Source organism: Spea bombifrons, chromosome 2, assembly GCF_027358695.1.
Source record: "Spea bombifrons isolate aSpeBom1 chromosome 2, aSpeBom1.2.pri, whole genome shotgun sequence".
Lineage (NCBI taxonomy): Eukaryota > Metazoa > Chordata > Amphibia > Anura > Pelobatidae > Spea > Spea bombifrons.
This window is the reverse complement of record NC_071088.1, coordinates 47,774,873-47,789,246: the sequence shown is the minus strand read 5'-3', so window position 1 is coordinate 47,789,246 and position 14,374 is coordinate 47,774,873. Positions and strand designations below refer to the sequence as shown.

At 41.1% G+C, this 14,374-nt stretch overlaps 1 protein-coding gene across 1 annotated transcript in view; it reads left to right on the top strand.

The window, feature by feature from the left end:
- Window positions 1–14,374, top strand: part of LOC128475320 (copine-5-like) — an 84,072-nt gene that overhangs the window by 12,732 nt on the left and 56,966 nt on the right. Inside the window, exons 2-3 of the mRNA XM_053457809.1 lie at window positions 3,434–3,474; window positions 4,515–4,561. Coding sequence (XP_053313784.1) covers window positions 3,434–3,474; window positions 4,515–4,561 — 88 coding nt within the window. The remainder of the gene's footprint in view (window positions 1–3,433; window positions 3,475–4,514; window positions 4,562–14,374) is intronic.

Genomic DNA, 14,374 nt, shown 5'->3' with positions numbered 1-14,374 from the left:
AAAGCCAAATGATGAGATTAGTGTGCCAAGTGAGGAAGTGTAAAGAGAGAACAAAAGGGGTCCTAGAACAAAGCCTTCGGGGACCCCGACTAAGAGGGAGAGGGGAAGTGTTACTGGAGATGGAAACACTGAGGGTACGATCAGAGAGGTAGGAAGTGAACCAGGAGAGAACAGTGTCACGAAAACCAAGAGCATGAAGAGTTTGAAGGAGAAGAGGGTGGTCCACAGTGTTGAAAGCAGCAGAAAGGTCCAGTAGGATTAGCATGGAGCAGTGACCCTTGGATTTAGCAGTGAGTAGGTCATTAGTAACTTTAGTAAGGACAGTCTCAGTGGAGTGTCATGGGCAAAAAGCAGATGTATTAGCATATATTGTATCCATAAAATACAGTAATTGATTCCCATGTTTCATGTTTGAACGACAGGAAGAGGATAATAGTGTGTCCAAATTACAGTATGTATTGCCATAGTTCTTTATGTTCACCCTTATCCCTAAATGAAGTAAAGAGGCCCACAAGGTGTGCTGTCACTACCGTTTCCTTACCCTCCATTCTGACCTTTTGGGGTTGCGTGGCAACAATAAATCACTTTATGTTGGTCAACAGCATTGCTTTACAAGCCTTGGTCCTTGTAGATCATATGCCATGGACGTAGCACTGGATGGTCCTATGCCGTAGCTCTGCATATATTCTGGTTAATCATTTGAGGCTTTATTCCGTGGTGGAACTATTCTCACAAGTTCCTCTGCCACGGGGCCAGATCATTATTAAATTACCACTAGAGCTGGGTCAAAAAAATCTCTGAAATTGGGCAGAAAGTTGAATTTGTTATCAGGGGGCTGTATGTCTTTATTTTTTTAAGCATTGCTATTTTAATTTTACACCGTATTATCCAACTCAATTAAATGCAAGCAAATGAACAAAGACACCTGTTAGATTTAGCTATATTGCAATATCCCGGGTTAGGCAGTAATTATTGTAATTAGTTAGATGAGAATTTTCCGACTTTAACTCCATACAAGAGAGCACCCTTTTCGTGTGGTGTCTTATTTGAAACAGTGTCACCATATAATCTAAAATGATTACGGTCATTTAACTCTTTTAATGGCGTACCCTAAATATGTCAACATAAACTTACAGGATTTAAGAAAAAAAATAGTATACTGTGCATGACAGTATATATGTAAATTCTATAAGACATAATTGTTAACCCTTTACCGATTTCAAACAAAGAAATCTATTACTATTACCTTATATTTGGCCTAATAATAACTGGGTTCATTTAAATTGTAACTATTCCTATACTTTACAGGCTATGTAATATTCAGGACAAATACCAGTCTTTGGCTTTCTTCATTAATGCATACTAGGATTTGACTGTCCTCTTTTTTGTTTTGTTCACTTTGTGCCCTGCTTTTTTTTTGTTCACAGATTTTTTGCGCACACATTGTTTTACATCGCCCAGATAAGCATCTTCTTAATGTTTATTTTCATTTCCTTTTTTTACACCTTATCCAAAAGTATGCCATCAGGTTTTAACAACAAACAGTAATACATATACATTTCTACCTTAAGTTTGTTCACATGTTTTTTGACTGGAAGATAGGAAAGTCAGATTGTGTTATCTGTGTTAACACACAAGAATAGAAAATGGGGCTTGACAATGACGTTTTTTTTCAGATGTGCTTTATCTGACTTCCTTTTCTGTTGAATATTACTGCTATATGAATCATTAAAACATTTGAAAAACTTCAAATGCAATCCCACTCATCTAACTTCTAGGCCCCTTATTAGATAGCTCGCAAGTGTCTCTTTTTAGTGGGACACTCTCGATTTTCAGGCACTGTCCTGCATTTGTGGGGATCATGGGTCAGTTAGGGTGAAATTCAGCAAGGGCAGACCTCAATCACAGTTCACAAAAGACAACCTTGTAATGTATGTTTCAAGAGGGCCGCAATATAATGTCATATACCGGTCTTCAGCTTTGCAGATAGGCTGGACAGGTACGGATGCTCCTGTCCGATCCCCCCCTCCAAAGTGTCCTGCTTTGGACTCCTAAAATGTCAGGTTGGCATGCCTAGTTTACAGAATGAATGAAACCTTATTGCGTTCTGTTTAAAGTATTTAAATATATAAGGCAATTTATAAAAATTAGATAAATCACACATTTATATGTTATTTGTTATATATATTTTGATGTAAACCAAGGCTCATCTTCTTGCACTCGCTAGCATGAACCCCTCACATACAACAACACAACGTAGTTGCTATTATTCAGGACACTCTTCAATTGTTAACTTGTTTACAGGTACAGTATCTCACAAAAGTGAGTACACCCCTCATTTTTGCATCCCGTTGGATATGCAAGCAGATATGGTTTTAGAAAACTGATCTATCTGAAATCAATAAAATTTAACCTCTTCAAGGAAATCATTTCTGCCAAAAACTCTTTTTTTACGGCATCTGTGTACCCTACAGTACAGCAGTTTGCATAAAACTGCAATAATGTCACTGGGAGATGAACATCTTCAGAGACAGGCTAAAATTATTGGAGCTACAGTATCTCACAAAAGTGAGTACACCACTCACATTTTTGTAAATATTTTATTATATCTTTTCATGTGACAACAGTGAAGAAATGACACTCTGCTACAATTAGATTAGTGAGTGTACAGCCTGTATAACAGTGTTAATGTGGTTTTCCCATCAAAATAACTCAACACACAACCATTAATGTCTAAACCTTGGCAACAAAAGTGAGTACACTACTTAGTGGAAATGTCCACATTGTGCCCAAAGTGTCAATAACTTGAAGAGGTTAAATTATATTGATTTCAAATAGATCCATTTTCTAAAACCATATCTGCTTGCATATCCAATGGGATGCTTGAAAGCACAAGCACTCTCTTCTGGCTATATCATTTAGTGCAATAAAATATGGTTCAGTTATCTGCATTCAATTCTATGAATCCTAAACGTAGACTTTAATATTCTACTGCAATGTTAAATAGGTCAAATTAAGGCAATTAAAGAGTAACTCCAGCCATCATATGCGCTTTATTGTACGCTGTAAGGGTATCTGGTTATTTAAAGCACAGCTGGTTATGTGAAGTTGTCGGATTTAACCATTTTTTACAGTTATGCATTTTTGAGGATTTACTGCGATGGATTTATGAGGTCTGTCCTGTGCTACCCTAGTGCAAAATGCTTGCCATTATTTCCCCTTTAAGTACTGCTGTTGTTTTCAAATAATAAGACATTCAGCACCTCAGAGCACCTTTCATTAATCAGGTGGTGTGAATATCTTTTAAGGAAAGGGAATCCAATTTCTGAGGGTATAATGTGGATTTCGATTATGACTAGGTAATGTTAGTGCAGACATAATATGTCTAAAATGAGTTCAATGTAAGATGTTTACCAACTCTTTATTTCCCCAGGAATCTGCTGGATAAAGACACATTTTCAAAATCAGACCCCAGTAAGTACTTATACCGCCATACTTGAATATGCATGTTTAGTATCGTATGCAGCTTCATACAAGGTTATAATAAACAATGCTTTATACTAGGTTAGGCAGCTGCTTAGGGCCTTCCACTAGAGGTTGAAGAGGAAGGGCCTTTGCAAGTGTTATATTGTTATATATCAGAAGAAACATTTAATAGTCAATACCTTTTATTGGTTATTGGTTTTTCTACAAAAAAAAGTTGTAGGAATTTCCCAAGCTATGCTACCCAGAACTCTCCCTCTTCTGTAGGAGTCGCTTCGCTTTGGGCAGGGCTAGCTGCGTGTAAGACATATGTAGAGGCAGGACTAGCCACAGACATCCTTAGTTGGAGGGAATTGGGTGAGGATTGGGCATTGCCAAACACTGTTCCTCTGCCTGGAGATAAAAAGAGACCTCGTGGAAGCAGGGCTTCACTCTGAGACCTTGGGTCAAACCTGAGTACATAGGATATAGAGTCATAAAGGCATTTGGGACCTCAGAGGTAGACTATTACAAGTCTTATTACGAGTCTTGTTATTACCAAATACTCCCTCTTAAGTTTTTATCTTATTCTGAAACAGTAAATATGCACATTTGATACATTATAACATTATAAATGGCCTTTTTTTATGGCCTTTTTCTTATAATGTAGCATTTTTTAGTGGCTGTTTAAGGTTGGAAATGTAGCCCTTCAGATAGCAAAATAATAATAATGGCTGTATTTTCCATGGGTCACGAAAGTGAACCAAACCCAATGCATAACCTCCAACCTTCCTTTTGACCATTCCTTAGTCCTTTCGTTCACTAAAGACTAAAGTTATCAATGGTAGAAGTATGAAAGAGCATGTTGCCTTGTTTTACTCTGTATTAAAGATTGTGCTTTAAATAAGGTTTGACAGAACCCCTATTGGCATTTATTTTCTTCAAGGGGTTTATTCACTAAACCTCGTCTATCACTAAACAGAAACACATTACAATAATGAAAAAAATCAAACATACTAGATTTGTAACCTTTTTACTCTGTTTTCTTCCAGTGTGTGTCATGTACACTCAAGGTGTTGAGAGTAAGCAATGGAGAGAGGTGAGTCCAAATGTTAGGACTGTATGTAATGGAATTAAAAATCATCAAAATCATTTTTTTTCCTAAAAGTTTTTGAGAAAAAAAAAAAGAATATCACTGTTGGAAAATCAGAACATCTAATTTGTAGTTGAAAATCTAATACAAAAACACACATTCATAGTTTTTCATAAATGTTTAATGAAAAAAGTAAAGTTTGTTTTAAATGAAAATTTCTCTTTAAGTGTAGCAAGAGATAAATATATCAAGGGATCGAGTAGTATCCCCCTGGGCTCATTTATATTGCTTTTCTTTTATGAAAGCAAATGATGAAATCTGTATTATACAAATCAGCGAAGCAGACCAGCTCAGATGAAACTGGCACAGACAGTAATTCACTGACAACCACAGATACCAATTCCAGCTGCTGCAGACAGCCACAACTAATGATCCATCCATCCATGGGGACGCAATATTATTTCTAGAAAACTAGCTTCCTGTGTAGCATTGGAATACACAATGTTCTCCAACAATTGAATTCCTACCAAGTGTAAAATAAATTATGAGATAAATCAGTTAATATACTTTGATCAGATTGAGGTGAACTTAGTTTTCCATTACTTTTGACAAAAACATTCATTCACCTACTTCCTTGGTTAACACAATAGTCAAAACAAAAAGTAAATTAACCACAGGGGGCTAAAACATTCACTAATATAATTCGATTAGTTGTTGCAGGCCTATATAAACAGATATTTGGAAAACCAATAGCCTTTTTTTTTAAGCCCCCCGATATGCCACTCTGCCCCCCCAGAAATGATTTATGCCCCCAGATATGCCACTCTGCCCCCTGATATGCCACTCTGCTCCCTAGATATGCCACTTTGCTCCCCAGATATGCCACTCTGCTCCCATATGCTCCCAGGTCACATCACACTGGCACTCAGGTTGTCTGCGTGCATCACGCGGACATTCACCAGCTGCCAGCAGGGCTAAATGGAAAAAAAAAACACCTTCCCTTCGTCCGGAAGTGCATATCGCGGGCATAGTCCGATACGAACTGCGCATCCATGCGCTAAACCCCGATTATAGGCCAAACCCCGACTTAAAAGACTTAATGAAAAAAGTACGGCCTATAATCGGGCCAAAACAGTATATGTTTAGGGTCAAAGGAAGCTCTGACATCCAGCGAGAAAAAGGTCTTCTCCTTGTTTTGGTACCTGAGCAAGTCTGCCTAGGGATATCGGTCTCAAGTTTATTTCGGCTTTGTCATGCCAGTGGATGGGCAAGCGGACACTTGTAAGGATTTTCCCCATACAGCTTTAAAAGGGAAGAGGAGGAATGGGAGGAGGCTGCCGATGCCCCTATTGCAGGAAAGGCTTTGTGTAAAGCTTAGGGACATATGTGAGTCGCAGTATTGTTAAAGTTAGCTTTTTTCTAGCCTGTTTTAGAGCAATGAGGATTAGTGAGCTCAGTGGTTTTTTTTAGATCAAAAATAGACAAACTGGAGAAGGGCCTTACAATTACTCTGGGACTTTTGTCTGCTTCCCTCTCTGCCCCGTAATGTGCCTGTCAGAATTTTTGGAGTTGTGGCCTCAGACTGAGTGTCTGCTTTTTTTTATTCTTATCACGATTACACTTGTATTTGGTGGTGGGTGTGTTGCATCCCCCGTTTGCATCTCACTAGTTTAGAATAGGGTCAGCTTCAGAGGCTGCCAGGGAGAGTTTGTCAGATGATGCTAGACGTGTAGGGTATTCAGATTCTGGTCCTAAATTAGGCCTCACTTATTTTAATGTGCTTTAAGAGTTGTTCACATTCTGGAGTGAGCACAGTGATACTAGTTCACTTAATACGCTGGCGCCTGGGTCAGCGCTCTTCGTTAGAGGTTTTGTTCCAGATGCAGATCAATGCTGGGTATGGATTTATGGTCACTACTACGTAAAGTGGGCTGAGAGATGGGCAGCAGTTAGAATTCATGAAACAGAGCTGGATTCTGACACAAATAATATTCAGGTCAAATGGTTTGGCTATAGTTGGGAGGAAATAGTCTTTGAGATTTATGACAGGACAGCGGTGGAGGGCCCCTGCACATATTGCTGCATGGGGCCCTCCGCTGGTTATGGTGGATGTTGTGGGCCTTTTCTTGCGGGCAGAGTCCTAAAGGAAGGTTGGGTGGTACTCATGCCACCTGCAGGTGCGGTTTACGGCTTGTTTACACTGTTTTCTGTTTGAATAATAACATTGGGTCACAGTTAGTTGCTGACAAATATATAAGTGCTATGGCCTTTCTCATTTCAAAGTCTGTGTCTGTCATTTTTGGGGTCACATTCCTCCCTTCAGGAATGTTAAACCTGAAGCTTTCAGACAAAGTATGTGGAGTTTATTTGGTATCCTTGATTTTTAAAAAAAGAAAAAAAAATATATTGCTATTTATAAATTGTACTTTAGTGCTGGTTTCCTACATCAGGGCTTTAACGTTGATCCTGACAAGGCCACGGATTTACTACAATTCATACTTTGTTTGTGAACCAGAATAACATATCCCCTAAAATAACAGGGCAGCTACCTTAAAGGATCACATTAGGAAGAATAAATTCCAAGCTTCTTTTGCTCCAGAAAAAAAAATTCTGACTAAGATGTGTCTGTGCGAAGACAAATTTCTGCAACTTAATGTGGACATGCACATTTTAAATTCTCAGTGATCTATCAGATTTCCCTATTGTTCCGTACCAATTACAGCAATCTAATCTGTACAATCGATTGAAAGCTTTTTAATCATGCGCTAGACCAACGTGCAATATACACTTGTTGTCTTGTGGCCAATTGTGAGACCAGAAGCTGTGTAGCTGTTTTGTGCACACAAACAGGAATAGTATACAAGTAGAACAAAATAGGATGTGGTTTAATATTCAATAGAAAGAGGGAAAGAATTTGGTATACATGGTACCTTTATTGGCTAACTGGTGTGTAATGGATTGCAATATTTCCAGTCTAAGAGAGCTAGATAGTCTTGAAAGCTTGCAATCTCTTATACATCAGTTAATCAATCACCTTTACCAAATTGTTCCTTTCAATATTCTAGTCACGGTCAGCTCAAGGGTTTTGGGGACAGCAGTATACTATATGACCAAGAGTATGGGGACACCTGACCATCACACCTGTATGAGCTTGTTCAGGGCCGGCCCTATAATGGGGCAGACTGGGGCAATTGCCCCAGGCGGCACTTTAGAAGGGGCGGCACTTTGCCGCCCCAAGCGCTTTTTTTTTTTTTTTTTTTTTGAAGCGGAGGAGAGAGAGAGGGGCACCGAGTAGTTTTCGCTTACCCGCTCGGCGCCCCTCTCTCTCTCTCCTCTGCGGCGAGTCTCCCTGTTCGGTCCCGGTGCCGGCTTGTAATGCAGAGCGCCGGAAGTGACGTCAATTTCCGGCGCTCAGCATTACAAGCCGGCACCGTGGCAGAGCAGGGAGACTCGCCGCAGGACTGTTTAAAGGTAAGTACCGGGGGGTGGAGAATCGTAGATTATGGCGTCGGCGAAGTTTAAAATGAAACTTAACTTCGCCCCAGGCGGCGTTAAGTCTTCGGCCGGCCCTGAGCTTGTTGGACATCCCATTCCAAAACCATGGACATTAATATGGAGTTGCCCCCTCCCCTTTGTAGCTGTAATAGCCTCCACTCTTCTGGAAAGACTTTCCACAAGATTTTGGAGTGTTTGTGGGAATTTGTGTCCATTCAGCCAAAAGGGTGTTCAGTGGGATTAAGGTCTGGGCTCTGTGCAGGCCACTCAAGTTCCTCTACACCAAACTCATCCAACCATGTCCTTATAGCTGGAACTTTTGGTTTTGCCCAGAGACCCTGAGTCAAGCACTCCTCTTGTGGGTCACTACAGGGGGCTCACTACAGGAAAACTTCTGCCCACTTCCCCTCCAACAATAGCAGGGGACCGCCCACTGACATCAGTAGTGGCTAATTTAATAATGTGACTATACTATGAAGCCATAATTGATGTCAGTTGCTTATAAATACAGTAGCAATAATATTGGATGCCTGCTGCAATATGTTAAAAGCCTAGTAATACAATTTCAAGTTTAAACTGCATTGTGGGGTGAAATTTTATTATTGGTAGCATATACAGCTTTTACTAAATGGTGAATTTAAACAAGTAACGTGTGACCCTCTGCTATTCCATTTTAATATTTGGTAGTAGTGGTATATGTTCAATTATCTTATTAGTACAAAAAAGCCATGTGTCATAAATATGAATGGGCAGATGTTTCATGCACCAAACCAAATGAGGAGGACTGGCATAATAGTGCATTGTGTGGTTAATACTTACAGATGTGTGATTGTGCATTGAATAAGATGCTGTACATTGTGAATATTCCCAATGTGAATTGAGGCAAGCAAAATCTGGTTTGGTACATTTGGTGCGGGGCATTAACAGATCAGGAGTTGCAGTCCAATATTAAAACCGTAAGCTAATCTACTTGAGGCCGTATTTAATGGTAAAAAATAATTATCTTCAGCATAATGAAAGATTTCCCTTTGAAACCTGTCTGTAAGGACATTAGGATCACTGATAGTACAGCCTGCACATTAGATAGATTATCCGTTTCCATGTTATTGTAAAATGCTGCATGTTCGTGATCAAATAGGCAGCATTGTTTAAAGGAAAATGATTCTTATATGCGTGGTAAGTGTTGCTATACAATATAATTCACATTATATCTAGTGGAATATATAACACAGGATTAGGAATAGCTTGTTCATTTTCTGAGTTCAACTGGCCGCCATCATTATGCAGCCCAATATAATTATAATATATAATATAATATTACTGTATATACCGGTAGCCATGCAGACCAGTCACACTGGCTAGCATATCTTATCATTTAGCTTTACAATCAAAAGCATTTATGGCTGTATGGGCGTTACATGTGCATAGCCACTTATAATTTCTATACATAAGTGCTTCATTTTTAGTCAATAATTAATACATTTTGTAATGGAAGCATGATTTTACTATATAGGGCACTTAGCTGGTAAGGGGCTGTTTTTTCCCCCTCTCCTAGCAAGCAAATTCATTCCAGGGGGGACGTAGCTAAGTTTGCTTAGGATGCCAGAAACCTTATTGCCGGTTCTTGGTGCATATGAAGATACCCAGGGAAATCTGTGTCCTGCTCAATGCTTAGTATGAACGTTAGATAGAAGGTAATGCAGCACTGCAAGTTCATTATTAATTTAAAAGTCTTCTGCATAATCATTTGGAGTAATACGTTCGTTATCACAGCATAGATACGCCGTTCTTGCTGCTATAGGAGAGCTGCCCTATTAGCTCGGCGCTGTCGTATCTGTTCCTCCTTTGCTGTCACTCTGTCACTGCAGCTCAGAGACGGTTTTCCAAAAATCACTAACTGAAGTGTCAGATCATTGGGAAGCCTGACACAGTCAAAATGGATGTGTCAGAATTTAGAGATGACAGAAGAAAAGGGTGAATGCAGAGAGGGAGCTAGTTAAGTAGTGAGAGGGGAAGAGGAATGTTAGATGCCAAAAGGAAAGATGGTATGAATGGAGGGTGAGGGAACAATACGATACAGAATAGAAGAGAAAGGAAGGGGTGGATAACAAGGGGAAAAAAAATCAAAGAGGGGAGGAAACGGAAAGACATGAGTAGAAGCTTTGTGGACAGAAGAATAGGTAGTAGGTTAAGTGAGACTAAAAATTCCCTACTACCTCCACCCAATAATTAGAGGAAAGTTAAAAAAAAGAATAAAACATAATATGTCTATGGCAGTGACTCCATAATACCTTCTGCTACTCACAAGATTCCTTTGTTGCTTCCGTTTCGTTTATTCGCAGAGCTAATGTTCATTGTCTTCAAAGTGTAGACCTATGCCGGGCCAGTCCTCTAACACATTGATATCCAATATGTACATTCCAGTATTCTTTTTGTTGCACCATACCAAATGCGACACTTACATAACAAAAGCATCTTGCATTTCACTATAGATGTCATTGTTATAGAAGATAATGAAATTATCTGAAATACTCTCTGAAATGGAACTCATGATGATTATACATGATATCGGAGAGCATCATGCTATCCTCTAAACACGATGTGTAACCCCTGTATGGTTCTGTTTTTTTAGCTATACCTTACTAAAGGTAATATGTGTCTCATGGGGGTTCAGTTTGTGTTATAGTTGAAATAAACAAAGCTACATACATACTTATGCACATAATACAGAAGATGCTGTGATTTTTAGATCGGTGTGTTAGATAGAGAAGATGATGTGCAGGGTGAGGATAAATAGTAGTCTGAAACAGAATAGACAAAATATACGAGAGCTAGGGGGATGTTTCATTCCCTTTAGGCAGATGGAACCAAATCATCTTCAGGAAACAAGTGGTGCGAAGACCCAGAGCGCAGAATAGCCAAGAGGGCATGAAAGTGGGTCACCGAGAAAATCACGTGCAGTGCTGGGTTGTAGCTTTCAGCGCGGGGAGACCGTACAGTGATGTGTGTTAAATAAGAAGTGAAAAGACAAATCTGCATACAGTAGTTGTAGACAGAGAAGAGCAAGCAGATATGTCCTGGAAATGGCATGGGGTACTAGATGGGGTTTAGTGCAAAAAGCATGCAGATAGTAGAGAGAAGTTGACGTGCTATCTGTTAATATGGGCACAAAAATAAAGTAGTGTAAGTTTATAATAACTTAAACGTATGTAACATAATCACTTGCTTCTTCCAGGCTGACTCACCAAAATATAAAATGTATTGATCGATCATATTTTTGGGGCAGTTATAAAATTTCATGTACCTACACCAAAATGTTTGTTTTTCATATTTTCTTTGACAATAACTGTATGTTTGGGAAGAATTTACAATAAGAATTAAATGCTTTAAATGTAGGATGCTAAAATATTTGTTAAATGGGGGCGTGGTTTGCATGGCAGCCTGATCGGACGTGTTTTGCTGGTGCTCTGCGACCTGCCAGCTCTATCGCATTCCATCCACACGATTTAGTGGCTTTTTCCTTTTATTTTGATTTCTATTCCGTTCGTCCGTCTATGTCGACTCACCGTGGGAGGAAATCGACTAAAATGCCGAGTTTCTTTGAACCTAAATCGCGGAAGAAAACTCCCGCGCAAGATTCGGGCCTACCGCATGATCAGGATGAGGACTCAGACGCCTCCATGAGTCGCGCTTCGGCATCACATTCAAGGCCTCCTTCTCCTGCATTACCCTCCCAAGAGGAGCTTACCGATCCCCAACAGCCACTTACCTCACACATGATGAAAGCCTTGCTTCGTGAGATGAGAGATCAACTACGCCAGGACTTCCATGAAATAGCCTCTTCCCTGCGGCGAGACTTAGATGGCCTGGGAGACCGGACGGATGCCTTGGAGCGCCGTTTAGAGGAATTTGCGGATGCCCATAATGCTCTGGCTGACGGCCAGGTGTCCACGCAGAGTGAGCTCTCGCTTCTCCGTTACAAAATTATGGATCTAGAGGATAGATCGCGACGCAATAACATCCGTCTCCGGGGCATCCCGGAATCTGTGGATCAAGCCGACCTCCATGAATATGTTACGGCCCTTTTTGCAGCTCTTCTTGGCGATACTTTACCTGCCGACATTCGCCTAGACCGTCTTCATCGTGTTTCCCGCCCGAAGAACCTTCCAGGATCCCCCCCACGTGACGTGCTGACGAGAGTTCATTTCTTCGATGTCAAGTCCAAGATCATGCAAGCGGCGCGCAATCAACCTTCCTTACCTTCCAGGTTCCGCGATGTTCAGCTCCTGACGGACCTGTCCCAGCTCACGCTTCAATTACGCCGAGCCTTTGCCCCTGTCACGAGCATTCTTCGCTCGCACCAGATCCGCTACAGGTGGGGGTACCCGGTCCGCCTGATAGTATCCCGGAACGGCTCAACTACTGTCCTCAACTCACCTGAGGATGGTCTGGCCCGCGTGAAATCTTGGGGTCTACAGTCGCCCTCCGCACCGGATCCAGCTCGTGCTATCACTCCATCGAAAACCACTTCCACCCCGAAGAAGCTGAAACGGGACTGGTCGACTAAAGCTTGATCTGCTGGCGTTCGTCGACGGGTAACCTCTGGTCGTTTGAATTTTGTGTGTTTTTCCTCTCGACCTCTTAGCCTAATAGGCCCTACCTGTGTTACACTTCGCTCTTATGTTTTTCTTTTTACCATTTTTTACGCATTTTACCATGAGTTTCGTTTTTCTTATTTTTCACGTTTTCGTTCTCTGGCGTTCTTTTGGTGGTGGGGTGTCTCCCCCTCGGATCCTATTATTTTTTTTTATTTTTTATGGTGAATTGTTTTTTTTTTCTTTTACCTGAGACTCCAGCTACTGATATTGCTTTCTCCTCCTATTCAGCACCATGGCTGACATAAAGATTCTCTCTATAAATGCTAAGGGCCTTAACACGCCGCAAAAACGTGCCCTGCTGTGGAATGAGGCCAAATCTCTCCGCGCCAGCATTCTCTGTGTCCAGGAAACGCACTTAAAAAAATCTCCACGGCCTCTGCTATATTCCCCTCACTTCACCACACAATTTCACTCAATGGCAACGTCCAAAACAGCCGGAGTCTCTATTTTAATTTCCAACCGTCTTGCTTTCTCTCTGATACATAAACATGTGGATCCGCGGGGCAGATACCTTATATTAGTGTGTAGACTTAATGACACTGTATACACTCTTGTGTCCTTCTATACTCCCAACACATCACAACTTAGTTTTTTTCGTATGCTTTTGGGGAAGCTAGACGCCTGTAAACAAGGTCGGGTGGTCCTCTGTGGCGACCTCAACACTGCTCTCTCCCCGGCACTAGACTGCACTACACGACGCGACACTTCTCACGACACACGCAAACTCACCCTTGGATCAGACATGTCCTTTTTGGTCCATTCCCATCACCTCTTTGATACGTGGAGGGTCCTGCACCCCTTGGACAGGGATTACACTTTTTTTTCGGCCCCACATAATATTTATTCCCGTATTGATTATATTTTCTTGGATAAACATACACTGCAATCTGTTTCCTCCTGCACCATAGGGACCATTTCCTGGTCTGATCATGCCCCTGTCTTGCTCACTCTAAAAACTGACTCTCCTTTCATCGGACGTGGCTCCTGGCGCTTGAACGACTCCCTCCTACATAATGAAGGCCATAGAACACAAATCCACACACATTTGACACAATATTTTCAGGACAATGCCCTCCCTGACACTCCTATCGAGACCTTATGGAACGCTCACAAAGCGGTCCTGCGAGGTAGACTTATCAGCCTAGCTTCTTATGTTAAGAAGCAACGGTCTGACTCGAAACTCCTCTTACTGAGGAAGTTATATGACCTAAATATGCTCAATAAAACACACACAACGGATTCCCTCACACGCGACATTACACGTATCAAACTTCAGCTATCGGACCTTAATGCACAAACTACAGCTCACATGCTTCTTCGCCTTAAGCAAAAATTCTATGCCAAGGGTAACAAGGCCGATACTTTGTTAGCACGTAAACTCCGTCACACTACGGCCATCTCTAGACCGCATTACATTACGGCATCCTCTGGTCTACGTGTTAGTAATCCCTCTCAAATGACTGAAGTTTTTGCATCCTATTATGCCAAATTATACAATCTCCAGACCGACACCTCTCTACATCATCCTTCTCACGCTGACATAACCTCCTACCTAGCCCCTATCCCCTTGCCCTCTCTCCCATTGGAAGGCTCTGCCTCTCTGGCGGCTCCCATAGAATTGGGCGAGGTTGAGAGAGCGGTGGCTCAACTTAAAAAGAACTCAGCA